This window comes from Littorina saxatilis, linkage group LG6 (genome assembly GCF_037325665.1).
Source record: "Littorina saxatilis isolate snail1 linkage group LG6, US_GU_Lsax_2.0, whole genome shotgun sequence".
Lineage (NCBI taxonomy): Eukaryota > Metazoa > Mollusca > Gastropoda > Littorinimorpha > Littorinidae > Littorina > Littorina saxatilis.
In genome coordinates, this window is record NC_090250.1 from 36660503 (window position 1) to 36687928 (window position 27426).

The 27426-nt window shown below is 46.8% G+C and overlaps 2 protein-coding genes across 4 annotated transcripts in view; both read left to right on the forward strand.

The window, feature by feature from the left end:
• The first annotated feature begins 298 nt into the window (after nt 1-298).
• Nucleotides 299-27426, forward strand: part of LOC138969150 (golgin subfamily A member 4-like) — a 45995-nt gene continuing 18867 nt past the window's right edge. For 2 of the 3 annotated variants that reach the window (XM_070341867.1, XM_070341865.1), the window contains exons 1-9: nt 299-402; nt 1186-1346; nt 2609-2647; nt 4982-5105; nt 6010-6127; nt 6996-7101; nt 7379-7601; nt 16436-16599; nt 21294-26969. In XM_070341867.1, the coding sequence (XP_070197968.1) occupies nt 378-402; nt 1186-1346; nt 2609-2647; nt 4982-5105; nt 6010-6127; nt 6996-7101; nt 7379-7601; nt 16436-16599; nt 21294-26969 (6636 nt within the window). In that variant the 5' untranslated portion in view covers nt 299-377. The remainder of the gene's footprint in view (nt 403-1185; nt 1347-2608; nt 2648-4981; nt 5106-6009; nt 6128-6995; nt 7102-7378; nt 7602-16435; nt 16600-21293; nt 26970-27426) is intronic. The other variant, XM_070341866.1, reaches the window with a different exon arrangement.
• On the forward strand, nt 12436-15778 carry LOC138969154 (uncharacterized). The gene has a single exon (XM_070341875.1). It carries the CDS (start codon nt 12436-12438, stop codon nt 15436-15438), a length of 3003 nt encoding a protein of 1000 aa, XP_070197976.1. The 3' UTR covers nt 15439-15778.

Below are 27426 nucleotides of genomic sequence, written 5' to 3' on the forward strand. Positions count from 1 at the left end.
TCTCAAACTCACTTTGATTTCTGGTTGTTATTCTTTGACTTAGGTCTCTAACTTTGTTAATTTGAACATGTGCAACTCATTTGTACAGTGGAACTCCCCTTTTAAGACAAACAAATATGAGAAAATTGGGTCTTAAAATGGGGGTAATTTTACAGAGGTCAAGAACAGAAGGTCTGAAAAAGGAGGGGGTATTTAAATAGGGGTTCCACTGTATTAGTTACGTGTTCATGTATGTTCTCATTGTCAAACTCCAGATGTTTAGTTTGCCTACTGTGATTTGTGATGCCTCTGTAGAGTCCGGGCCTAACGACAGCGCTGACTTTTTCTGTCGCCTAGTGAACACAAGCATCGCTTCTTCCTCCTCCGACACCTCCGTCATGTATCCCACCCGACGTGTGTCATGTATGTGGTTTGACTGTGTTGAACTTGCACGCCTCCTCTTTATTTGCTTTTGTTGTAGCTTTGTTCAGTGCTTTATCAGCATTTTCCCCTGGTCTTTGCTTTCTGTTCTCTTTTGGTACTTCTTTGTTTCCTTTGGGGGGGGGATCTGTTTTAGTTCATTTGTGAAAGCTTAGCAGTGTAGTAGATATGGTTTAAGTGTAAGGATGAAGAGGCAAGAGCATGGAAAATTATGCAAAGCTTGATTGCCACTTGCTTTGCTTGAATAGTGTCTTTCATCTTTTTTTCCCATGTCAGATTATGCTTTTAGTCTCTTGCATGCGATAGTTAATTTTTTGACTCACCTGACTTGTGCAATCATATGTAGCAAATGGCAGGCCAACTGATCAGTCTGCAGTCTAGACATCTGTTCATAGGTCAAGAAAACAAAATTAAGAATACAACGGGATGTGTACGTGTTCTGAAATGATTAGAACCGAAGCTTTGAAATGTCACACAATTTCAGAGTTTGACTAATTCCAGACACACTGAAATAGGCTTTTGAAAGTAGAACTTTGAAACTTGGCTTTTTTATAGCCTCTGAATCTGATGGAACTTGCACATTGAATACATTTGATTGACTTCTGTCATCTGAGAAGGGTCAACAAATTTCAAGATCATGACAGAAATAGTGCCTGTAGACCAATAGTGCTTTTTCTTAGAAACGTGTAATGCAATCAAGTTCATACTTTCCGGACGCTCTAGTGAACGACGTTCCTTGTGTCAACTTTATTTTGCTTGGTGCAGTTATGGAGGCACGAGACAGCCCGCTGAGGGTGCGTCTAGCCAGTCTGAACCTGAGCAACCTGAACGACTCGTTACACAGCTCTCCACTGCGTCTTGCAGCAACCTCCTCACCTGCCACTCCCCTGGAGGAGCTGGTCAACTCCCCTCAGCTGGCCAGAAAGGTGGGCGCATGTTATTGCTGCCGTTTTGCATCTTATCATTGATTGAACAATTATTTTGCAACTTTTTGCATGTCTTTGTCTTGCTGGAAATGTGTTTTCGAACCACCCCTGTAACTGTCCTTGGATGTGCAAACTTCTAGCAGTCATACGTAAAGCCTGTTCTCAGCCAGACGAACCTTTTGGTTCGCGAACTAGGTTCGTTGGGTTCGGCAAGATTCGGCGAACTAGATCAAAATCGTTATGAACTGTGTTGAATTACTTGAAGGGGTTTGAATGTGCCTGGGCTGAAATACAGAAAAAATGTCTTGTTACACGTTTAACGGTCTTGGTAACCATGGAAACTCCCCCCGCGGGTTAGGGGGAAGAATTTACCCGATGCTCCCCCTTGGTTAATCTTCAAGTCGTAGTAGGCTTCTCCCTTATTTGGAATATTTCGTATCGTCGTCTGCGTTGGAAAAACCGCGCGAAGCCATTTATGGAAGTTTCTGGCAGTGACGTCAGTTCGTTGAAACGGTTCAGGAAACTTCGGGCTTTTCTTTCGTCTGCTATGCGAGGCGATTCCTCGAGCGAATTGTGGTGTTGTAAAGTGTCAAAAAAAGGTTATTTTAGCAAATATTGCACAAAATAAACGCCAACAAGCTTCGGTACACATTTTTATTGGCTAAATTCATACATTTGGCACCAGTTTTAGAGCAAAATAGTGTTAGGAGCTGTTAGAAGGGGTGTTCATGAGTCAAAATCAGGCATAATCACATCACAAAAATCATGATTTTAGTGAAAATTGAGGTGCCGTGTCTCCCCTTAACCAGACGAACCTGAGTTTTTGAACTAGGTTTGGGGTGTTCGGCGAACTAGGTTCGGATTTGGAAAAGGTTTGCAAGTCATGTCTTGGAAACCTTGAAGATCGGGCTGAACCTTTGACTCTTCTGTCAAAGGAGGAAGACAAATTATTGAAAAAATGAATCACAGTGGCGGACGAAATCACCCAAGTCAAAATTACATTTTCTGAGATTTTATAAAATTAACGCCCGAACGAATAGGTAGAATGGTGACTTCCGTTCGATTTCAAGTTAAGCTTTAAGAGTGACTTGACTGTCAATTTGCTGTACTAGGTCATTGTTTGGATTTTGAAGATCTGTAGTTTGATAGTTTGGATTTTAAAGAACTTTAGTTAGATAGTCCATGAGATATGCACATGTATTGTCCTCGTACATTTTTTCTTACCAGAGTGAGTGTGTACACTTGTCTTCTTTGGTTTTCAGATTATGCGAAGAGAGAAGGAGCATAGATACAAGTTAGAGGTAAGTGACATCTTCTGTGTAGGGTGTGTAGTTGTCAGAAGCGGAGTAACACAGCTGCTTGTGGTGCTTTCCCAGAAGTAAAGGTTGATTTGGATTGTGTGTTAACTGTTATTGCCATGTGCGTAGCTAAAGCTGAAAGAAAAGGAACAGGTGAAATTATTCATTCTATAGATGTGTAGCTGCGCAGTAAAACAAAGTCAGACAGTGTGAGTGTTTTGTATTGGTTTCTAAGAAAATAAAATACTATAACATACTTGATGTAGTTTGCAGGATGCGCAGAAAAGAGAACAAGTCTTGTGTATGGGGACAACTTTATACTGTAATTTGTAAAATTAAAAAAAATCTTTCTCTAGTTGTCACTGTTTATAATAAATTTATATATACAGTCGAACCCACTTAAAACGAACACGCTAGTTACGAATTTTGACTTATAACGAATTAGTTTTAAGTTCCCAACTGAATACCTCTTTCTTCATGCTTAAAAAAAATGCTTAAAACGAATTCTTCATAACGAATTTACGCTTATAACGAGCACTTTTTGGATTCCCAAGCATGCATAATGTCTGTAATTTACTCACGCTTATGACGAAATCTTTAAACTCGTCCCGAGATCGACATATCATGGGAATTTGAGAAGTTTGAATACACGTGTGTCAAAGTCTTCCCTTGCGTCGACTGCTTGAACCATTGCTCAACCGATCACTGAATAAAGTTAAACTGATTACACTGTACTCACAAAACAATTTCAAATTTAGAATCAAAGTGATTGATAGCTCAGACACTGAACATGAATGACTGACTGACGTTTATTTCCTTCGCGAATACCAAAAACGAAACATCGAACGGAAGCCATTGCCAAAAAATATAGATGCCAGAGTGGTTTCCCTTGGACAAGGGAAACCACACTCTCAACGTTTGCGTTCGCCGGTTCGCGATAGTTTATCAGTCAGTCAGTGCTTTCGATTTGGATTTGAACATCATGTTGCAACAAAAAAACAAAAAACTAAATTGGCCAAGGTTTGCTACCCGTCGCCAAGGTAAGTGATTCCGGACAAATGATAGGAACACCGCGAATGTGGACAGTGTCAGTGTGTGCGCGTGTGTGTGACCAAAAACGTAACAACTGGATGAAACATCTGTGTGCTCACTCTCACTCAAACTCAACAATCATCACTCAACATGAGACACACATGAACATGTACCTGAATATGTCACTTTATTGTCTAAACGTGAAGCAGCATGAAAGTTGCGAAAGAAACAAATTGAAACACCATAAAATGTACAAGACTTAAAAAAAAAAAAATCGATCAATTTTCTTAATACGAATTTTGGTTAAGACGAACTTTTTTTCCGATCCCCAGTGATTCGTCTTAAGCGAGTTCGACTGTATATATATCTATATATATATATACATATAGATACTTATTGTCAATGTGTACCTGCTCATGTTAGTAAGGAATTACAAAGGTTGATGTGTAGAGTATGTTGTTTCCTGATGCACAAGGACACAGGAAAAATATGCAGTTAGATACCTCTGTACTGTCAATATTTAGCTGCTTGTGTTAAAAAGGAAAGGTTGATGTGTAGAGTGTGTTTCCTGATGCACAGCTACACAGCTGACAAAGGACAAGTTCATGCAGTTAGATAGCACTGTACCTGATGCACAGCTACACAGCTGACAAAGGACAAGTTCATGCAGTTAGATAGTACTGTACTGTCAATACCATGTCCAGTGGAACCCCCCCTTTAAAAAACCCCAATTTAACATTTCCTCCATTTTAACACCCTTTTTTCTCAGATTTTCTGTTCACTGCTTGCTTCTTTAAGGCCCCCCCCCCCCCCCAAAAAAAAGTTGTATGTTTCTGGTAACGTGGCTACAAAAAATAGGGTAGGTGGGGATTTTTTGTTTTTTGTTTTTTTGTTTTGTGGTGTTGTCAGGGTAGAAAATAACTATACAGTGATGCAAAGAGACTGGACTTACTATACAAAGAGAAAGACAACACATTACAAAACAAATGAGACAAAAGGGATGCGGGGTTATCCTCCTTGTGTCGTCTGCCGTCTGTTACTTTCGTTTTGACGCTTTTTTTCTTCTTTTTTTTTACAAATGCAATAAAAAAAAAAGTCTAGGGTCGGCGGGAAAAAACTAGGTAGGGTCGGGTGACCAGAAACATACAACTTTTTTTGTTGGCCTAAGGCTCCCTTCTTGTTAAGACCTGATTTTCGCAGATTTGTTTAGGTCCTAAAAGGGGGGGATCCACTGTATTTAGCTGCTGGTGTTAGAAGGGAAGTAAAAAGGTTGATGTGTAGAGTGTGTTGTTGCCGGGTGGACAGCGCATGCTGAGGGAGAAGGAGGAGAGTGTGAGGAAGTGTCAGCACGCCCTGCGCATGGAGACCACACTGCGCGAAGACCTGGAGCTAGACCTGCAGGAGTGCAACGCAACATTGGAGAGAAAAGGTCAGTTTCGTTTCCCTGGTGGTAGGATTTTGGCCAGCCCCCGTTCCGTTTTAGACCCTGTTTTAAATGATAATAAGGGTATTTATTTGGCGCAAATCCTGAACATTGTTCTAATATCTATAAGCGCCTAGAAAAAAAGTAATCATTACAAAAAAGAAAACAATAAATAAATATATGTACAAAGTTTTCCAAATTGTCTGGTGATAATCACTGTAAGTCTACTTCTGTTTGAAGTCTTCTTCCCTTTTAAAACCTGATTCTTGTAAGTTGTATAGTTTTGGGGATCTGGGGAGGGGGGGGGGGGGGGGAGTGTTCCATTTTACTGCTTCCCATTCAGTGAATGATTGTATAATAGTTGAAATGATCAACCACTCGTCTGAGGAATGGTTCGAATGACATTAATTATTGTAGGAACATCAAAACCATGTAAAGATGAGTGAATTAGTCCAAAGACTCCTTTTGTCTTTACTGATGTTTTGAGAGTTGGACTATTCTTTTTGTCGGCATAAATACGCAGTAGGTTTTACTTTTAGCTGGTATTTATTATTTGATATTTACAGTGCATGTTTCTTTTTTCCCTGCAAGTTCTGTTTGTACTTGTAACTCTCTGTGTATTGTGATTTTTTTCTTGCTGACTGTTTGAACAAGTTCTTTTCTGTTTGTGTAAGTTACCAGAATCTTTGTCAAGACTCAGACATTAATTAATATTTAAAAAAAATCTGAGTGAAGATATCTATCGTGTCGAGGGGAAAAAAACTGAATTTGATGATAAATGTTTTGTAACGCCCTCACAGTTAAACCATTGCAGAGGTATGTTCCCTGTCGTTACCCTAACTTTAGAATTAGATGATTAAAAAAACAGAAGTAAAAATTCATCAGAACTTATTTTGCCTCTGTTTGCCAGACTGTCGCATCAGTGAGCTGGAGCAGCAGGTTCAGCGCATGCGAGCCTTGCAGGATCGTCTGGATGAACTGGGTGCCCTGCGAGACTGTAACCAGGAGCTGGAACGTGATGTTGAGAGGTAGGTGTGCACGCGGATGAGCTGCTTGCTCATTAGACACTGTGTACACATAAATCAGCCCTTTATTTGTTTATAAGACACTTTAAGAATTGTTACACTTTGGGATAATATCAAGCTTTTTTGTTTTTTTGTTACATCTTCACGACACAACTTTAGAGCAGCCTTTGTAATCCATCCTAAGAATTCATGTATTTCTTAGAACTTTGGGTCACTTTCAGACTTCATGTATTTTTGGTCCCTTTGTCTGAGTGTGATCATGGCTGTTGTTTAGATGTTAGCTGGGGTTTTTTTTCTTTGGGTCACAGGAATGATTACAAAAAATAAGTGTTCTCTTTTCTCATATTTGCTGTTTTAAATTTGATCAAATTAATGTCATTGAAAGGGAATGTGACAGACTGAAACCGCCCGCGGGGTAGGGGGAAGAATTTACCCGATGCTCCCCAGCATGTCGTAAGAGGCGACTAACGGATTCTGTTTCTCTTTTTACCCTTGTTAAGTGTTTCTTGTATAGAATATAGTCAATTTTTGTAAAGATTTTAGTCAAGCAGTATGTAAGACATGTTAAGTCCTTTGTACTGGAAACTTGCATTCTCCCAGTAAGGTAATATATTGTACTACGTTGCAAGCCCCTGGAGCAAATTTTTGATTAGTGCTTTTCTGAACAAGAAACAATTGACAAGTGGCTCTATCCCATCTCCCCCCTTTCCCTGTCGCGATATAACCTTCGTGGTTGAAAACGACGTTAAACACCAAATAAAGAACAAATAAAGAAAGACAGACTGAACTCTTAAGTGAATGTCATTCATTTTACCACAAACACTTTTAATGTGTTGGATAGTGGTTATTAAAGATTGTGTTTGTATTTCAGTTTGCGCGACCGTGCTGAGACTGTAGACACGATGAAGCAGTACTGTCAGACGCTAAGAGACGAGAACAAGGGGCTGTATGAAGATATCAACAACCTTCAAGATAAAGTAATGCTTGTTCTTTCTCTGTCTTGTTTTATTTTTATAACTCTATAATTCTATAGTTTTGGTTTGTGGATATTCAGGGATTTCATGACTCCCTTGAACAATCAGGAGAGTCATTAGACTCACAAGTTTTAGGCCATTGATGAAAAAAATAAACGTTAATATTTTGGTGCTGTTTATAAAGGTAAAGCTTTGAAAATTAGAACATTTCAGAAATAGCCCAGATCCAACTTCAGCGGACTTGAGTTTCAAACCCATGTGGGTCTTACTTTTGTCCCAGCTGAGCAGCATAGAAGCAGCACAGAGCGAAGCGAGCAGATCACACAAGCAGAGCCAAAAGCTGAAGGTGCGAGTGGCAGAGCTAGAGGCCCAGCTTGACGCAGCCAGAGAGGCGCGTGACAAGACCAACCACGAGAAAACGGGACTGGAGGCAGACATGGAGATCCTCAAGAGTGTCAACCAGCAACAGCGTCGACAGCTGATGGAGAGAAGCGCCTCCGTTGGTGAGTGGCTGGACTGGATTGTTGCTGGTACTGTTGTTACAGTGGAACCCCCCTTTTAAGACCCCCCAATTTAAGACTGTTTTCTAATATTTTCTGTTCATAACCTGTGTAAATGTACCCCCATTTTAAGACTCCCTCCTTTAATAGACCTGATTTTCACAGATTTGTTGAGGTCTGAGAAGGGGGGTTCCACTGTATTGTAACTGTGGCTGCTGTCCCAGATCCTGTTCTGTGTCGAAGCTTGCTCTCACACCACATGTCTCAACATTCACTACCCGATCCACATCCACATTTTATTCTGCTGTCAGACTTTTTGGACCATTTTATGGACACTCCAGGGAGGGACATTGGGGTTGGTGTGCATGAGAATGGGCCCAGCTGCATGGGACTGAAGCGCTGGGTCAGATTGGTTGAAATCTCAAACAAATCTCATTTTCAACTAATCCGACGCAGCGCTTGGTTCCCACCAAGAATATGTACAGAATCACGCGGACCCATTTTAACACATTATACAAACGAACTTTACTTTACAAGGATAAAGGTTTAAGGCACATTGCCTTGTCTAACAACCTGTCCTGAAACAAATACTTAACATATAATATCCACTAAAGAAGCATACAAATGGAACGAATTGATAGATGAAAAATGCTAAATGCAACCAATATAAAATGGAAACAAAAGTTAATGTGGAGAAATTTAGAAAGACCACAATAAAGAAGAGAGATAAGGAAGAAGAAAAAAAACCGCACACGACTAACAAACAAACAAACCAACAACAAACAAGCCATAGAAAATCAAATGAAAAGGTATATAGATAGATAAGAGGAGAGAAGAAAAAAATCAAAACAGACAGGGGTGTTCCTTAACTTTTTTTGCTACCGGCCAGGGGGGCCGGTAAGTCAAAATTTGAACCGGCCCCCCAAAATTCCAACCGGCCCCCAACCAGCCGGGATTTCCAACCATATCAACGGCTCGTAGATCGCGCGTTGGCCGCGACAAACACACAAAAACCTACATTTATACAAACAATGCTCACATGCTTATTTTAAATGCCACAAACAAACACAAGACATAAACAAACTTTGTATGTTTGGGGTGCTTTAATTATTCACTATGGTTCAATAACAAAGCAAACAGTAAAGTATCAATTCAATGAAGAAAACATTTTATCAAATCAACATTCACCCACTCACTGTCACTCAGTTAACCTCACTCATAGTAGTCAAATGCACACCCTCATAATTATATAGTCATACCATTAATCATTTACATGCAAAGGGAAACAATCACACACAAGTCATCCCCTTTCTCAGTGTCACACAATCACACATTACCTTTCACTCTGTCTCGTAATTGCCAGTCTTAAAAAGTTGCAGAATCTTTGGCACATCTAAATCTCTAAACAAATTTACCTCATGGTATCACATTCTGATCACAAGTAAAGTTGAACAAATGAGTTTAAAAAGTCAATAACACGGTGTTAAACCACCACCAGGTCTAAATCTCTAAACACAAATTTACCTCCTGGCAGTCAGGCACACATTAACACTACACATAACTACAAGTAACAAATCACAATCTATTGCAAGAATAACAGTTACTGAAAGTCCACACAAACTCACTGGCACATAACATTTTAATTTAATACATAAAGTATCACATTCTGATCACAAGTTGAACAAATGCACATCTAAATCTGAGTTATCTCTAAACACAAATTATTTTACCTCCTGGTATCACATTCTGATCACAAGTAAAGTTGAACAAATGAGTTTAAAAAGTCAATAACACGGTGTTACACCACCAGCAGGTCTAAATCTCTAAACGGAAATTAAATATCATATTCTTACTCCGAATCACATTAGCATTGAGTCACCTGAGATGCTTATCACTGAAAAACGCTTACCCGGCTAAAGAATTTAAAGGGAAGCAACCCCATCACCAAAACGAAAGTGAAAGTAGCTTTGGTAATGGGCCAGTACACCGGGAGTTACCTCCCATACGGGTGTATGCCACGTCACTTCCTCTAGGAACACGTGCCTATTATCATACGTCTTTTTCACCTCGGAGAGGACGGTTCACTTTTTGACGCTCTGTGGCTGACCTTGTGTGTTTGAGTGACACCCGCCGGCCACGTTACCCAGCTTGTCTGCTCGCCTTGCCTACAGTTTGGTGAGCTCGTTCCCGTTTGTTGTTGGTTGTTTGCGCTGTTTCGTTACTGTACGTTGTCCGTTTTTTACGGACTTGTGTGTCAGTGACTTGCGTGTTTCGCCATTTTGTTGTGTGAGTTAGTTAGCTAACTCGTGTGACTTTGCTAGTAGCTCTGCGTGCCCTCTTTCTGTTTGGGCAAGTGTAGCTTTAGTATTTTGTTGACGCGTAAGCGTGTGTGTTTACTGTGTTTTCAGTCGTTTTGACTTACGTTTCAGTAAATCTTTTTGCTTTGCCACGTGTTGTTGACGTTTGTGTCAGTGTCTTGCGTGTCGCCATTTTGTTGTGTGAGTTAGTTTTCTAGCTCGTGTGACTTTGTTTGTAGCTCTCCGTGCCTCTGCTTGTGGGGCAAGTTTAGCTATAGTATTTTGTTAACGCATTAGTGCGTGTGTTTACTGAATTTTCCAGTCGTTTAGACTTATGTTTCAGTAAATTTTTTCGCGTTGCCACGTGTTGTTGTCAACATGTCTGATTCAGACAAGCGCCGTGGCAAGTCGGACCCCAAGGGGAAAATTAAGGCTAAGTCTTCCTCTTCCAAAGCAACGTTACTTGTTACAGACCAAGAGCGTAACACTTTGTTGGCTGTACCAATTTCGGCGCCTAGCGCTGTTACTACTTCTGCTTCTTTTGCGGCGCCTAGCGCTACTGTTACTTCTGCACCTGTCTCTACATCGGAGACTTCGTCTTCTTTGTTAGCACCTGGACAAGGTGCGTTGGTTTCCTCTCTGTTAAAGTCACTGGTTCCAGAAATCCGCAGCTTGGTGCAGGCAGAATTTCAGCGTTCCGTCGCCAGCAGTTCGGCGTTTCCGGCATCTGGCAGTGACGTCCGGGCATTGGCTTCCGTGTCTTTGTCCTCCACTTCCGGCTTGGAGCAGCGTCCTCCCTCTTCAGCGTCGGTTGGTAAGCAGAGCTGGTCCGATAGCCCTCGTGAGGCGCCTGGACGTTCTCCTTCGGGGGACAGCTCTTTCGCATCGGGTCACGACCGATACCTTGCTGATCTTTCATTTCCGGCGATAACCTACGAGGCCCCGGACTTGTTCGAACAGCGGCGGCAGTCGGTTTCGACTGCCGCATTTCCGGCACTTGCCGGAAGTGATGATCCGTCCGCTCCGGCACGCTACGGCGGTCGCGGCAGGATGGAGTATTCACTGACTTCCGGTCCTTCCGGATCGCGAAGTCAACCAGTGCAGTCTTCACTTCCGCATTTTGCGGTTCCGTTGACTACACTTCCGGTTTCGGCCGGAAACGCTTCTTCCTCTTCTGGTGGTTCCTTCCGGATACCAGATAGTGGATTACAGCGTGCGCCTTCCGGCTTTCAAGCGCCTAGGCTTGAGCAGGCATCACTCCACTCAGTCGGGGGAGTGACGTCAGCTCATCCAGCTCCGGTTTTTGCGGATGGTCGTCCTGCTTACCCTTTACCTTCACAGGGTTTTGGGCGGCAGGATGACGTTAGTGCTCAGGCTTTTCCGGTTTCCGGTTTGCCAGGGCATGCTTCTGCTTCCGGAACTGGTGACTTCGGTCATGGTTCCACGTGTGACTATTCTGATGCTCCATCAGTGGTCAGCGAGGAGTCGCGGGGCGTGTTTCCGTCGAAGCTCAAGTCTGTTCTTGACGTCGCGGCGGAAGTAACGTCTCGTTATTTTCCTGAAGGGGTGGTGGCTGCGGACTCTTCCGCATCATTCGTTCCTTCTACCATGGCGGACTTCCGGCCGGCACAGGAGGATGTTTCTTCCTTCCGGTTCGCCGAGTCTCCGTCAGTGGCTTACCAACTTTCGCATTCACTGGTTCGTCCAGCACATGCGGGGAGTGGTATTCGGCCAGTGCCTGTTCCGTTACTGCTTCCTTTTGGTCCAGTTCCGGAATCAGCTCAGCAGTGGGTGGCTTCAGCTGCCCAAGCCTCTTCCTTCGTGCCTACGGCCAATAGGAAGCTTGGCATGCCCAATCAGAGCCAGAATTGGCTGGCGTCTTTTGCACTCCCTAGGGCTACCCTTCCGGTTTCCCGGGAATTGCTGCCTCTTCTGACTAAACCGATCAAGCGTGATTCGGTTTTGCCGGTTTCCGAGGCTTCCCTCCTCTCTGCTGAGGAGGTTGGACGTCGGCAGATCGAACTGTCCTCCATTGCGGAGACTCTCGTTCGGGCTCTGTCTCGGGCATTGACCGATTCGCTAGTTCCTTTCACTCTCAGTGAAGAACAGAATGCGGACGATGTCTCTGCGCTTTTGGCCGCATTGGCCAAGGTCAATGAGGAACAATTGCGTCTTTCCTCCCTGCAGTACACCCAAGCGGTACTCTGCAGGAGGGATCTCTTCCTCTCGCAGTCCCAATTCACGGAACTGGCTACTAGGGAGACCTTGAGAGTCTCCCCGGTCTCAGAGGAGTCTCTCTTCTGTCCGCTGGCACTGGATGCCAGACAGAAGGAGATTCAGTCAAACAAGGACAGTCAGTTCCTTGACTACACTCTGAAGGGGGTGAAACAGTCTCAGCCTTCTAAACAGAAGCAGGCTCAGACATCGTCTAACCCCAAGCCAGCTCAGAAGCGGCAGGCTCCGCCGGCCGCTCGTGGTGGGAAGAAGAGGACGGCATCGGGGAGGGGGCGTGGCGGCTCTGGAAGTAAGCCACACCCCCAATGAAGCGCTCCCGATCTCACCTCCCTCCCGCCCTCCACCTTGGTGATGGCGGGAGGCCCCTCCCGGGCACTTTCTCGTTGGATGTCGGTAGTAGACAGCCAATGGATTGTGGGAGTGGTGAGATCGGGCTTCCGTCTACTCTGGCGGGAGGAAAAGGCGCCTCTTACCCGAGTGCCTCCGCGGTTCAAGCCCCCCTTCTCGCAGGAAGCACGTTCCGTCTTGCAGTCGGAAATTGCCTCCCTGGAGCAGAAGGGCGCGGTGGAGAGAGTTCGGGTCCACAGCTCCCTGGGATTTTACGGGCGTCTGTTCGCTGTTCCCAAAGCATCAGGAGGATGGCGTCCCGTGTTGGATTTATCTCTCCTCAATACTTTCTTGAGGGAGATAAAATTCAAGATGGAGACGCCAGCCTCTGTCCGAGACTCTCTCCGCCCAGGAGACTGGGTGACCTCGATCGATCTCACGGACGCATACTTTCACATTCTTATGCATCCGGCCGACCGGAAATGGCTTCGTTTCCGGTGGGGAGATCAGATCTACCAGTTTCGCGCACTCCCTTTCGGGCTGTCTCTCGCACCATGGATTTTCACCATGGTGGTGAGACAGGTCTGTGCACTGGTGAGGTCCCAGGGTATCCGTCTGCGGGCTTATCTGGACGACTGGCTCATCATGAACCAGTCCCAGAGCGGCTGTTCGCAGGATACCCTGACGGTTCTTCGAGAATCCAACTCGTTGGGGTTCTCGATCAACCGGGTAAAGTCGGAGCTGACCCCGTCACAGACATTCACTTATCTGGGGATGTCTTTCGACACGGTCGCTTGGACTGTCCAGCCTTCTCAGAGAAGGGTGGACAAGCTCCAAGCCCAGATTCGCTCCACTTTACCTCTCCTGATGGCTTCCATCCGCTCGCTCGCCTCCATCTTGGGGCAGATGGAGTCTATGGCTCTTCTGGTTTCACTGGGCCGGGTCCACAAACGTCCGCTTCAGTTCGCGCTGAAGCCGTTTGTGGACTCTCCTCTGGTGGACTGGGACGCCCTCATCCCTTTGCAGGGATGGTTCCAGTCTGCGACCCTTCCGTGGTTGGACACGGAGTGGGTCTGCAGAGGTGTTCCGATCGTCGTGCCCCTCCCCGACCTGGACCTCTTTACAGATGCGTCCAGGGAGGGTTGGGGGGCACATACAGATCTTCAGACTACTTCCGGTCTGTGGACGACGGAGCAGTCCTTGTGGCACATCAACTTGCTGGAGCTAGAGGCAGTTGCTCTAGCTCTGGCCAAGTTTCTGCCCTCCCTGTACGCCAAACATGTTCGTCTGTTTACAGACAACATGACAGTGGCGGCGTACATCAACAAGCAGGGAGGCTCGCGGTCCCCGTCTCTCTCGGAGAGGGCTTGCGAGATCCTGGTGTGGTGCTTTCAGCATCATATCACGATCTCGGCCAGGTACCTTCCAGGGAGGCTGAACACTTTGGCGGATGCGCTCAGTCGTTCCGGTACAGTGCTTCAGTCGGAGTGGACGATCACTCACGGGGCACTGCTTCGCCTTTGGGCCCAGGTCCAAAAGCCTCTGGTGGACCTTTTTGCCACAAGGTACTCAAAGAGGCTTCCGGTGTTCGTCTCGCCATTCCCGGACCCTCAGGCATGGCGAGTGAACGCTCTGGACTTTCCCTGGACGGGTCTGGAGGCGTACGCCTTTCCTCCCTTTCCGTTACTCAGCCGAGTAATCCGGAAAGCGGAGATGGAGGAGCCGGCCCTTCTTCTTCTGGTCGCTCCTCTGTGGCCGTCGCAGGTCTGGTTTCCAGATCTTCTTCGGCTCGCCCAAGGGCCCCCCATTCCTCTCGCACTCGTGCGAGGGGAACTAGTGCAGCCCCGAACAGGCATTCCACACGAGGAGCCCAGTCTTCTGAAGCTTCACGTGTGGAAGTTGTTCGGGACTCGCTGAAGCGCTCTGGGGCGTCGTCTTTGACTCTGGACTTGGTGGCTCGCTCGCATAGAGCGTCCACCTCTTCAGTTTATGCTTCCCACTGGAAGGCATGGACTGCCTGGTGTTCAGCTAGAGGGGTGAGTTCGGTGGCTCCGCGCTCTATTCAGGTCGCTAACCACCTCTCTTTCATGTCTTCGCAGGGCGCCTCAGTCTCCTCGTTGAGGGTCCGGCGCTCCGCTATCTCGGCGACTCTTAAGCAGATTGGTCGTTCTGTTCGAGTCGGGGGTGTTATAGCTGCAGTCATTAAAGGGGCTGCTCTTAAGGAAGCTAAAGCTCGTTTGCCCGCTCCCAAGTGGGACTTGTTTTTAATCCTGGAATTCCTTCGTTCTGCGGATTTTGAGCCTTTAAGCGAGGCCAGTCTGTTCAATGTCACTCGCAAAGCGCTGTTTCTCCTTTTGTTGGCTACGGCCCGACGGGGTAGCGAGGTCCACGCCCTGTCGGGTCAGCCTGGAGATATCTCCTTTGAGCCGGACGGTTCCGCATCTTTGCGTTTCCGGCCTGATTTCCTGGCCAAGAATCAGTCTCCGGGGCAGGCCTCTCCGCTGGTTAGAGTTAAGGCTCTGACCAGCGCGTTGGCCCCGGATGACCCCGATTCGGTCAATTGCCCTGTGAGGGCACTTCGTCTGTACTTAGCCCGGACTCAGCCGATTCGGTCTAGTTCTCAGAAGTTGTTGTTTATCTCTCTCCTTACTAGGCGCGAGAAAGATTTGTCGAAGGTAACGTTGGCCCGGTGGGTGTCCTCGCTCATCAAGCAGGCTTATGAGTGGAGTCGCACAAAGAGGGGGGGGGTTATGCCCTCCTTGCCACTTGACTCGGCCCGAGCCCATGAAACGAGGGCGTGGGCATCCTCTCTGGCAGTTCTGCGCTCCAGACGTCTAGAGGAGGTGCTGACAACTGCGTATTGGCGTTCCGAAGATGTTTTTATAAACTTTTATCTTCGGGACGTCACAGCTCTTCGACAGGATGGCTCCAGAGGCCTTCCAGCGCTCATAGCAGCAGGCCAGTTCCTGTCCAGAACTTGATGGTGAGTTTTGATTCATTTCTAGCCCACCGCCTTGTTGATGTTATCTGCTAATGTGATTCGGAGTAAGAATATGATATTTAATGGAAAATTTCCTAAATAAATTTTCATTTAATTAATATACTTACCCGAATCACATACTGTATTCCCTCCCACCTGCCCCGCTTATGGTTTTAAGATTTTTTAAAGCCGTATGATAATAGGCACGTGTTCCTAGAGGAAGTGACGTGGCATACACCCGTATGGGAGGTAACTCCCGGTGTACTGGCCCATTACCAAAGCTACTTTCACTTTCGTTTTGGTGATGGGGTTGCTTCCCTTTAAATTCTTTAGCCGGGTAAGCGTTTTTCAGTGATAAGCATCTCAGGTGACTCAATGCTAATGTGATTCGGGTAAGTATATTAATTAAATGAAAATTTATTTAGGAAATTTTCCATTTACCTCCTTTTCGACACACAGCACAATGCATCTCCTGTTTCGTGTCGTCGTACACGAGCCATTCTCTTCTTCGCCGGTATCTGTCCTCTTCCATCTTTCCTGCCATTTTCTCTGCAGTGTTTCGTTAACATACTGTCTCTTTTTACCTCTTTTTTCATCGTCCGTTCTCTGGTTTTTTTTGCGGCGGGGGAGTGACAGTGTCAATAAATCTCCACATGTTTACAAGCGTGTGCACAGCCGTACAGTACGAAGTTTGAATGCGAGTGGGGAACTTCCGGAGGTGGTCGCGTTAGACGCGAGAAACATGGCGTCCGATATTATAGCAGACGAACCGCGCGAGATCTTTGTTCGCCGGCCGTTCCGATCGACTGCGTTCATCGAAATTTGAACTCGCCAGGCGGGCGATTTCAGAGGAATTTCGAACTCGCCCGACGCGATTTGAAGTCGCCGCTGGCGAGCGGGCGAGCGCCAAAACTCAGCCCTGAACAGATATTTGGAGGTTTTATAAGGGGGGTTCCACTGTACGTAGAGACTTTGTTCAGACAATTCTTGTGTTGCAGTAGAAGAGAGTGTTGGAGAGTGCATGGGAGTGGTGACGGACAAACTGATGGAAGAGTTGCGGTCAGAACTGGACATGCTGCGCAGTACATGGACACCGCCGGACATCCACTCTGCTGCCCTTCAGGATCTGGACGCTGCGACAGTGGCCGTGAAGGAGTTAGAGGTGAGGATTGTGGTGCATGTTTCTCTTTGCAGGGCAAACACCTCTCCGATTCTCGCCGGAAATCCGGTTTTTGAAAACTTTTAAAACCGGATAATCCGGTTTCTTTAAGTAAAATTTTGTTCTTTGTTCCTCACTCACTCAACTCAATGCCCGTCACTCCTGTCAGGGTATGGGCCGCCAACAACAGCTCTCCAGAGTCCTCTGTCCTGGGCCATCTTTTCTATCTGACTCCAGGTGTAGCCCATCTTTCTGGTGTCGGCCTCCAGGTCGCGTCGCCAGGTGTTTATTTATTTATTTATTTATTAAGGAGATTTCTATAGCGCATAACTAAAAGCACTATGCGCTTTACAATATCACTAGGTATAAGCACACGCAAACATACTCTGATTAAATAGAACTTAGCCTAACAAGACAATACTAAGAACACTAAACATTTGAGTTCATACAAAAATAGAGAATTACATTAAATACTGGACAAACGATTAAAAAAAAAAAGCTTAAGGCCTACACCGACTACAGTGGACTATTTCAAATACAAAAATTTAGTTAACTATAAAAGGCAGTGCATAAAACTCCATAATCCTAAGAAGGTCGATCAAATAAAAAACATAAAAGACTATTTAACTATCATTACTTCGTAAAAGATAATAAACATGGTATACAAAGCTGTAATTTTTAACAACAAATCTAAAAAGATTTTCATGCCATATTGCACAACACATTTTGACACGCACCCAACCTCACACAAGCACACATACACACTTACACACACACACGCACACACACACACACACACACACACACACACACACACACACATGTACTCACACACACACACACACACACACACACACACACACACACACACACGCACACACACACACACACACACACACAATAAATTCAACAAATATTTAAATACATACAAAGAATTAAGTAAGCGTTTAAAACATATTTTACAAACAACAGTAGTACATACTATAGTGTTATTAATGTGAGACTACCCAATACAAATATTTAACTAATGAATTTATTGGAATGCTGGCAGATAAAAAACATATCACGAGGCAGGCGTGTGCTTCAGGTATTGTAAGCAGACTTGAAAAGGTGGGTTTTAAGGGACTTTTTGAAAGTGGAAGAGGTTTTACAGTGACGGATGGGGTGGGGAAGTTGATTCCAGAGAGTGGGAGCGGAAAAGGAGAAAGAACGGTCGCCAGTGGTTTTGGTTTTGGTACGTGGGGTGGAAAGTATTCTGCTGTCAGTGGATGAGCGAAGCTGTCTGGATGGAGTGTAAGGATGCAAGAGTTCAGAAAGATAGACAGGAAAGTGAGGATCAGTAAAAGAGTTGAAGCAGATGTTGGCGGTTTTGTGTATGATGCGGGAAGATATAGGAAGCCAGTGGAGTTGTTGCATAAGTGGTTGTATGTGGTCGTGTTTCTTTGCCCTGAAGATGAGTCTAGCTGCTGTGTTTTGGACTTTCTGAAGTTTGTCTGTGAGGTGCTGGGGAATGCCTGTGAGTAGAGCGTTGCAGTAGTCAAATTTGGAGAGAATGAGAGAGCAGACAAGAGTTTTGGTGGCGTCAAAGGAAAGAAGATGTCTAATGCTGCTGATTTTTCTGATCTCAGTGTATGCAGATCTACAGATATTCGTGATGTGCTTGTCCATGGAGAGGGTGTCTGTGAAGGTCACTCCAAGGTTTCTAGCAGAGGATGAGAGTTTGATGTCAGAGTTGCCTACAGAGATAGAAGAAGGAACAGAAGGAGGGAGAGGCTTGTTTTTAGGGTGGATGAGGAGGACTTCAGTTTTGTCATCATTTAGTTTTAGTTTGTTGCAGGTCATCCAGCGCTTGACGTCGTCGACACAGTCCTGCACGCGGCGGATGGTGGAATCGAGTCGATCCGGGGGGCAAGAGCCCCGGAGTTGTGTGTCATCTGCAAAGGTTTGACTGGAAACCGAGTGGTGGCTGATGAGAGTTGATAGAGGTTTGGTGTAGAGGATGAAAAGGACTGGCCCGAGAACAGATCCTTGAGGAACTCCTAGTGAAAGGGTGAAAGTTTTGGAAGTGTGGCTGCCTGCTGAGACTGTCTGTGTTCTGTCCGAGAGATAGGATTGAAACCAGGTGAGTGCTGTGCCGGAAAGTCCGAAAGAGAGATGGAGGCGGTCAAGAAGGATCTGATGGTCTATTGTGTCGAAAGCTGCTGAGAGGTCGAGTAGGGTGAGAATGGAGAGATTACCACCATCCATCGCGCGCAGGAGGTCATTCATGACACGAACAAGCGCTGTCTCGGTGCTGTGACCTGCTCGGTAGGCGGACTGTGTGGTAGGAAAGAGGTTGTGAGAGTGAAGATAGTCGGAGAGTTGAGAAAGAACAAGTTTTTCAGTGATCTTGGAGAGGAAGGAGAGGTTGCTGACAGGACGGTAGTTTTTCAGGGTGTTCGGATCAAGGGACGGTTTCTTGAGAAGGGGGAGGACAATGGACTGTTTGAATGTGGGTGGAAAGGTGCCAGAGAGAAGAGAAGAGTTGATGATAGAAGTGATAACAGGCAGAAGTTCATCTAGGCATTCTACAAGCAGTGGGACGGGGATGGGGTCAAGGGCACATGTTTTGGGAGCGGACTTGGTGATGACACCCTTCACCTCATGCTCGGTCACGGGTCTGAATCCAACAAAGGATGACGCCGTCTGTTCCACGTCATCCGTGAACGGCGAGGATGGTGTAGGAGTCGCGCTGTCCAGCTCCTCTCTGATCTTCTGAACCTTGCTCGAGAAAAAGTCAGAGAAGGCGTCAGAAAGATCTTCGGTGGGAATGTCTGTGGGGAGGGTAGAGTCCTTACTCTTCCCAAGGAGACGGTTGCTGGTGCTGAACAGAGCTTTGGTCGACGCACTGGACTCAATCTTAGAGCTCCAGTAGTCTTCCTTGGCCCGCTGAACAAGCTGAGCAACCGCTTCCTTCCAGAATATCTGCTCGTCAACCGTCAGTTTGGATTTCTGCCAGCGTCTCTCTGCGCGCCGACGATCGCGTTTGGCCTGACGGAGCTGGCCGCTGATGGCAGAGTACCACGGAGATGTGCGACCTGATGGCACACGCCGCTCCGTAGCTGGGGCGTGCTTGTCTAGCAGTCGACGAAGGCCGTCCTCCAGCTGCTGGGCAGTGACGTCAGAGCCCAGCTCCTGCAGCATCGCGGTGATGTCAGCTTTGAAGGCGTCTCTGTCTATGGCCCTGACGTCACGCACAGTCCTGTAGACAGGATGTCGTTGGGGCCTGGCCACGTTGAGGGTGCAGAGGACTGCCGCATGATCAGACGAGATCATGTGGTTGACGGCACAAGAGTTCACCAGCAGGTCGTCCTCTCGATACACAGCCCAGTCGATGATGTGGCCACTTCTGTAGTAGGTGGGCTCCTGCACACCCTGAACGAAACTGAACCTGTTCAGGATGTCCAGCACTTTGCTGGTAAGGGGGTGAGTGGGGACGTCATAGTGGACGTTGAAGTCCCCCACGATGATGGACTTGCCACGCAGGAGGTTGCAGAAGTCGAAGAGGTCAGGGAGCTCTGTGAGGAAGGTAGAGTCGAGGAGTTTGTTCTTTTTGCTGGGGGGAGGGCGGTAGAGGCAGAACATGTGGATGTGGTGGGACGCAGTGAGGGTGAACTGGAGGAGTTCTAGACAAGTGTGGGCAAAGGGGAAGGTGGCGGTCAAGGTCACAGGGAGGTGGTCGCGGTAGAGGACAGCCAGGCCGCCACCACGTGTAGCTCGGGGGAAGGACTTGAGCTTGTAGCCTGGGGGTGTGAGATCTGCGCACTTGGCCTCGTCACCAGCAGACCGCAGCCATGTGTCTGTCAGGAAAAGCACATCGATGCGCTCGTCCTTTACGAACTCCACAATCTTGGTGCGCTTCTCCTTGCAGTTTGCTCCCACCGACTGACAGTTGAACTAACCGACTCGTAACAGATCGTCCTGCTTCCTGTGGCCATTTATGACGATGACATTGCCTTTCTGGGAGTGACCAGAATCCACTAAATGTGGAGGAGAAGTGTTCTTTGATTTGACTGGGTCAACAATGACGTCACTGGGGTCATAGTTGGTGTCAATATGACGAGAAGGCGGGGTGCGTGCAAAAACGTCAGTCAGAACTTCAATGCACCCGCCATGAGTTGGCTGATCTGCGTACATAATCGCAGGATGGAGTGAGCTGAGTGTCGGAACGTTAGAGCTGGCTAGAGCAGTGTGGAGAGCAGACAAACACGTCAGAACGACGCAGGCTACAACAGTATACTTCTTCATGAGTTACCGGTCATGGATGGATAAGCAGTCATAAAAACGTCTGATGGATATCCGTAGGACTGCACTACCACGATCAAAGTAACGGGCAGGAATAATCGCAGTGCATGAAATCAGTTTATAGCTAGGCACTCAATACTAGTCACAAACAAAGAAGAGTGTCCGTAGGAGTGCAGTAGTAGCGACGTGGCCTAGGTGTACAGGCCTATACAATAAAAACAGTTCAGCGGACCCGTGCACGGTTGGACGTGACGGCAATTTGTAAACAGTTAATACAGTTCAGTTCATAGAAACACAGAACAGAGTTCACTTTACCAGTTCCTTATATAATGATTCAATATCTCATGTTTGTCTTAGATTTTGTGTAAATGTTGACCTGCGTCAGTGAAAGAATGCTGTTATCTCATCCACAGTCACAGCTGGAGGAGAAAGCCTCAGAAGTCAGCCAGTTGAGTGCAGAGCTGACGACAGAGAGAGAGACATCACAAGGTCTTCGTGAGACAGAGGAGCGCCTGCAGATCAAGGTGAAGAAGCTCCTGGCCCTCAACCAGCAGATGGAGAAACTGATGTCTGCCAAGCAGGCAGACTTTGAACAGCAGCTGCAGACGTATAGGAATGTGGAGGCTGACCTGAAGGAGGCCCGGGGCGTCATTGAAGAGTACAAGGCTCTGGTCAGCCAGAAAGAATCGGAGCACAACCAGTTACTCAACTCCCTGCAGGAGCTGAAGGAATCAATTAGCTCCCAGCTGAAAGAAGCCGAAGAAAAGGAAGCAAGGGAGGTGGAATCTCTGAGGTCTGAGCTTGAAAGTGTTCAGGTTGAGCTGGGGACCAAGGTTAGTGAGCTGCAAGCAGAAGTGGCACAGAAATCTGGCCTTGTTGAGAAGCAGTCAGAAGAGCTGAAGAGTACACAAGAAAGGATCCAAACCCTGCAGGCAGAACTTGCATCCAGTGTGGATCGTTATGAGATTGAGCTGAAAGCCAAGGCTGAGGTGTTAAATGAGGAGCAGGAGAAGCAGCGATCCTCAGAGCAGCAGCTGATGCAGCTGGAGGTGACACTTCACACTTTGGAGGAGACTCTGAAGACTGTGCAAGGCGACCATGAGGATAATGAGAAAGCCTTGTTGGACTGCCTGCAGTCTTCTCAACAGGCCGCAGCGGAGATAGAGATCAAGCTGCAGGGAGCCATCGAAGCCCACGAGCAGCATATCGCTGAGCTTGACAGCAAGGTGAAGGACCAGGAATCTGTGATCAGCCAGAAAGAAACTGCACTCCTTGAGCAGGAGACACAGCACAAGGCTATGATGGAGAACCTTCAGCAGGCAGCCATGCAGAAAGAGGAGGAGCTTCAGAACGGCATAGCTTCCAAGGAACAGCAAGTCTCTGAACTCTCAAACCAAGTTGAATCCTTAGAGTCAGTCATCAACCAGAAGGAATCGGTTCTGCAAGAACTTGGGTTACAGAGACAGGCTGAGTCAGAAAATCAGGCAGCAGAAATATTGGCTCTCAAGCAAGAATGGTCAGAAAAAGAAGCACTGATAACTCAGCAAGTAGCAGAACTTTCCTCTGAAGTTCAGAGACTACATTCTGTGATAGAAGAAAGGGAACAGCAGCTGCAGACCTACAGTGTGGTGGAGGCTGACCTGAAGGAGGCCCGGGGTGTCATTGAAGAGTACAAGGCTCTGGTCAGCCAGAAAGAAACGGAGCATGACCAGTTACTCAACTCCCTGCAGGAGCTGAAGGAATCAACTAGCTCCCAGCTAAATGAAGCCGAAGAAAAGGCAGCAAGGGAGGTGGAGTCTCTGAGGTCTGAACTTGAAGGTGTTCAGGCAGAACTAGGGGCCAAGGTTAGTGATCTGCAAGCAGAAGTTGCACAGAAATCTGGCCTTGTTGAGAAGCAGTCAGAAGAGCTGGAGAGTACACAAGAAAGGATCCAAACTCTGCTGTCAGAACACGCAGCCAATGTGGATCAGCTCGAAAGAGAGCTGAAAGCTAAGGCTGAGGAGTTAGATCTTGGGCAGGAAAAGCAGCGATCCTCAGCACAGCAGCTGATGCAACTAGAGGTGACACTTCGCACCATGGAGGAGACTCTGAAGACTGTGCAAGGCGACCACAACAACAATGAGAAAGCCTTGTTGGACAGCCTGCAGTCTTCTCAACAGGCCGCAGCGGAGAAAGAGATCGAGCTGCAGGGAGCCATCGAAGCCCACAAGCAGCAGATCTCTGAGCTTGACAGCAAGGTGAAGGACCAGGAATCTGTGATCAGCCAGAAAGAAACTGCCCTGTCTCAGCTGGAGATTCAACACACATCTGTTGTGGAGGCTTTGCAGCAGGCAGTTGTACAGAAAGAACAGGAGCTTCAGAAGAGCATTGCTTCCAAGGAACAGCATATCTCTGAGCTTGACAGCAAGGTGAAGGAGCAGGAATCTGTGATCAGCCAGAAAGAAACTGCACTTCTTGAGCAGGAGACACAGCACAAGGTCTCGCTAGAAACCTTGCAGCAGGCAGCGGAACAGAAAGAGGAGGAGCTTCAGGAGAGCATTGCTTCCAAGGAGCAGCATATCTCTGCGCTTGACAGCAAGGTGAAGGAGCAGGAATCTGTGATCAGCCAGAAAGAAACTGCACTTCTTGAGCAGGAGACACATCACAAGGTCTCGCTAGAAACCTTGCAGCAGGCAGCGGAACAGAAAGAGGATGAGCTTCAGAACAGCATTGCTTCCAAGGAGCAGCATATCTCTGAACTTGACAGCAAGGTGAAGGAGCAGGAATCTGTGATCAGCCAGAAAGAAACTGCACTTCTTGAGCAGGAGACACAGCACAAGGTCTTGCTAGAAACCTTGCAGCAGGCAGCGGAACAGAAAGAGGAGGAGCTTCAGGAGAGCATTGCTTCCAAGGAGCAGCATATCTCTGAGCTTGACAGCAAGGTGAAGGAGCAGGAATCTGTGATCAGCCAGAAAGAAACTGCACTTCTTGAGCAGGAGACACAGCACAAAGTCTTGCTAGAAACCTTGCAGCAGGCAGTGGAACAGAAAGAGGAGGAGCTTCAGGAGAGCATTGCTTCCAAGGAGCAGCATATCTCTGAACTTGACAGCAAGGTGAAGGAGCAGGAATCTGTGATCAGCCAGAAAGAAACTGCACTTCTTGAGCAGGAGACACAGCACAAGGTCTTGCTAGAAACCTTGCAGCAGGCGGCGGAACAGAAAGAGGAGGAGCTTCAGGAGAGCATTGCTTCCAAGGAGCAGCATATCTCTGAGCTTGACAGCAAGGTGAAGGAGCAGGAATCTGTGATCAGCCAGAAAGAAACTGCACTTCTTGAGCAGGAGACACAGCACAAAGTCTTGCTAGAAACCTTGCAGCAGGCAGCGGAACAGAAAGAGGAGGAGCTTCAGGAGAGCATTGCTTCCAAGGAGCAGCATATCTCTGAGCTTGACAGCAAGGTGAAGGAGCAGGAATCTGTGATCAGCCAGAAAGAAACTGCACTTCTTGAGCAGGAGACACAGCACAAGGTCTTGCTAGAAACCTTGCAGCAGGCAGCGGAACAGAAAGAGGAGGAGCTTCAGGAGAGCATTGCTTCCAAGGAGCAGCATATCTCTGAGCTTGACAGCAAGGTGAAGAACCAGGAAACTGTGATCAGCCAGAAAGAAACGGCGCTCCTGGAGCAGGAGACACAGCACAATGCTGTGATAGAAACCTTGCAGCAGGCAGCCACACAGAAAGAGGAGGAGCTTCAGGAGAGTATTGGTTCCAAAGAACAGCAGATTTCTGAGCTTGACAGCAAGGTAAAAGAGCGGGAATCTGTGATCAACTGGAATGAAATGGCCTTGACTGAGCTGGAGACACAGCACAAGGTTGTACTGGAGAGCCTGCAGCAGGCAGCGGAACAGAAAGAGGAGGAGCTTCAGAAGAGTAGTGCTTCCAAGGAGCAGCAGATCTCTGAGCTTGATAACAAGGTGAAGGACCAGGAATCTGTGATCAGCCAGAAAGAAACTGCCCTCCTTGAGAAGGAGACACAGCACAATGCTGTGATGGAGAACCTTCAGCAGGCAGCCACACAGAAAGAGGAGGAGCTTAACAACAGCATTGCTTCCAAGGAACAGCAGATCACCCAACTCTCTGACCAAGTGGAATCCTTAGAGTCAGTCATCACCCAGAAGGAAGTAGCTTTGCAAGAACTTGAGTTACAGCAACAGACTGAGTCAGAAAAACTGGCAGCAGAAATTGTAACTCTTCAAATGTCCACCTCAGAAAGAGAATCTGCCCTTCGTGAGTCTGTCAAAAAGTACTCAGATCAAGCTGAAGAACTGACAAAGAAAACTGAGGAGCTAGAAAATGTAGTGTCGCAGAAAGATTCTTGCATCAAAGGGATGGAAGTGGACTTCTCTGTTCAGCTTGCAGAAGCCCAGAAGAGACGTGAAGATCTTGGAGAGTCCCACGCTAAACAAGAAAAGGAACTGGAAACAAGAATTGAGTCTCTCAGGGAAGAACTCTCTGATAAAGAATTGCAGACGTCTCAGCAAGTACAGGAGCTGTCCTCAGAAGTTCAAAGACTTAATTCTGTTGTGGAAGGAAAGACAGCCTATACAGAGGATATTTCTGAAAAACTACATGTGGCAGAAGAGGAGGTTCAGAGGTTGACCTGTGTCATGGACCAAAAGGAAACTTCCATTGCAAAACTCCAAGAAGAGCTTGCTACATCCGAGCAAGAAATCTGTGCCCTAAGATCTGCGTCAGAAGAAAGAGAAAAATCTGTCACCAATCTTAAAGAAGAGCTTTCACAAAAGCTTTCGGCAGCTCAGGAAGAAGTCCTGAGATTAACCTCAGCATCTGAATCAAGTGAAGCATCTGTAGCCAAACATGAAGAAGAAATGTCAGTGAAACTGAGTGCAACACAAGATGAAGTGGAGAGGTTAACCTCTGAAATACAACAGAAAGAAACATCCATAGCTAGGTTAGAGGAAGAACTCACCAAAAAGCTGACGACAGCTGAGAATGAAGTCCAAAGGTTGAACTCTGTTTTGGAAGAGAAAGAAACCACGTTGGCTAAACAGGAAGAGGAAGTGGCAGAGAAACTGTCTGCTTTGCAGGAAGAGTTGCAGAGACTGAGCTCTGAAGTGGAACAAAAAGAAACTGTTATAGCCACGCAAGAGGAGAAGTTGATGACAACAGAAGAAAACTATACCACCAGAGACAGTGAATTGTGCTCTGTTCTGGACGAGCTCATCAGTGCAGTAGAACAGAAGTCTCCAGATGCAGTTTCAGCCGAGCGTCTCATCACCAGACTGTCAGGTCTGGAAACAACTTCTGCCTCAAGCATTGGTCAACTGGCACAAACCCTGGGAAAGTTCATCCAGGAATCAAAAGACACTGAGCATGCAGCGGAAAACAAAGAGCAGGAGCTGCTGGTGAGAGTGAAGGAGGCAGAGCACCACACAGCTCAGCTACAGTCCACTATCACCAGACTGTCGGAGGACACCAAACTCATGCAGACATCCGCATTTGACAAGGAGCACGACCTTGCCAGCAAGCTGTCTCAAATTCAATCTGAAACTGCCGCTGAGGTGGAACACTACAAGGAAACCATCCAGAAAGTTCAGAAAGAGTGTGAGGAGAAGGTCGAGGCTCTTTGCAGCCGGTTGAAAGAACTGGAGAAGCAGAAAACAGAGGCAGAGGCCAGCGCGGAAGAGACAGAGGACTACTGGAAGCTGCAGTTGAAGAATCTCCAGGAAGAAGTGGAGGCTGACATGAAACAACAACGCCAGACCTTCGAAAACGACCTTGCAGAGCAACGATCTGAGTATGAAACTTGCCTGAATTCGCAGGAGGATGAGCTGGAGGGACTGCGCCTGGGGCAGAAGGCCATCCTAGAAGACAAGGTGGCCGACTTGCAGGACACGCTGCAAGACAAGCAGGTGGAGTTCCAGCGAGTGCTGGCAGAGAAGGAGGCGGAGTTTCAGCAGCTACTGGCAGCCCAGGAGGCGGAGAATGAGTGCAAGCTGGCCAACCTGGAACAGTGTCTGCAGCAAGAGGTGGAGTCTCAGCGCTCCATCCGACAGCAGATGAACCAAGACAGGGCCAAGATACAGGAGCTGGAGGTAGGTACACTGAAACTGAGTGGCAGTGCTTGTCATCTTGCCATTTTATGCTTATTTTCTAACTGGTCAGCTTGACACTCAATTCTTCTCATTGATTATGGGTGTGGTGCACAAATTTACAAAGGTCATTCTCATTTTATGATTTATATCTTCTTTTTCCACTAACAAGTAACAGGGTAACTCCATTTGTCCCAATTCCACACGTGATTGTGAAATATGCATTACGTGCTGGGAGTAATCACAACTTAATGTGGAAGCGAAAGAGTAAAGTACTTCTTCAACTGCCCAGCAAATGTTCTTATCCATGCACAACATAAGCCTTCAAACACATTAGGAACTATCAGTATAAAAGTCTGAAAAATGGCTGCCATGCGTGGTAAGCGTCAGGGGCTTTTTCATGATGATGATGATGATGATGATGATGATGATGATGATGATGATGATAACAGCACTTTAT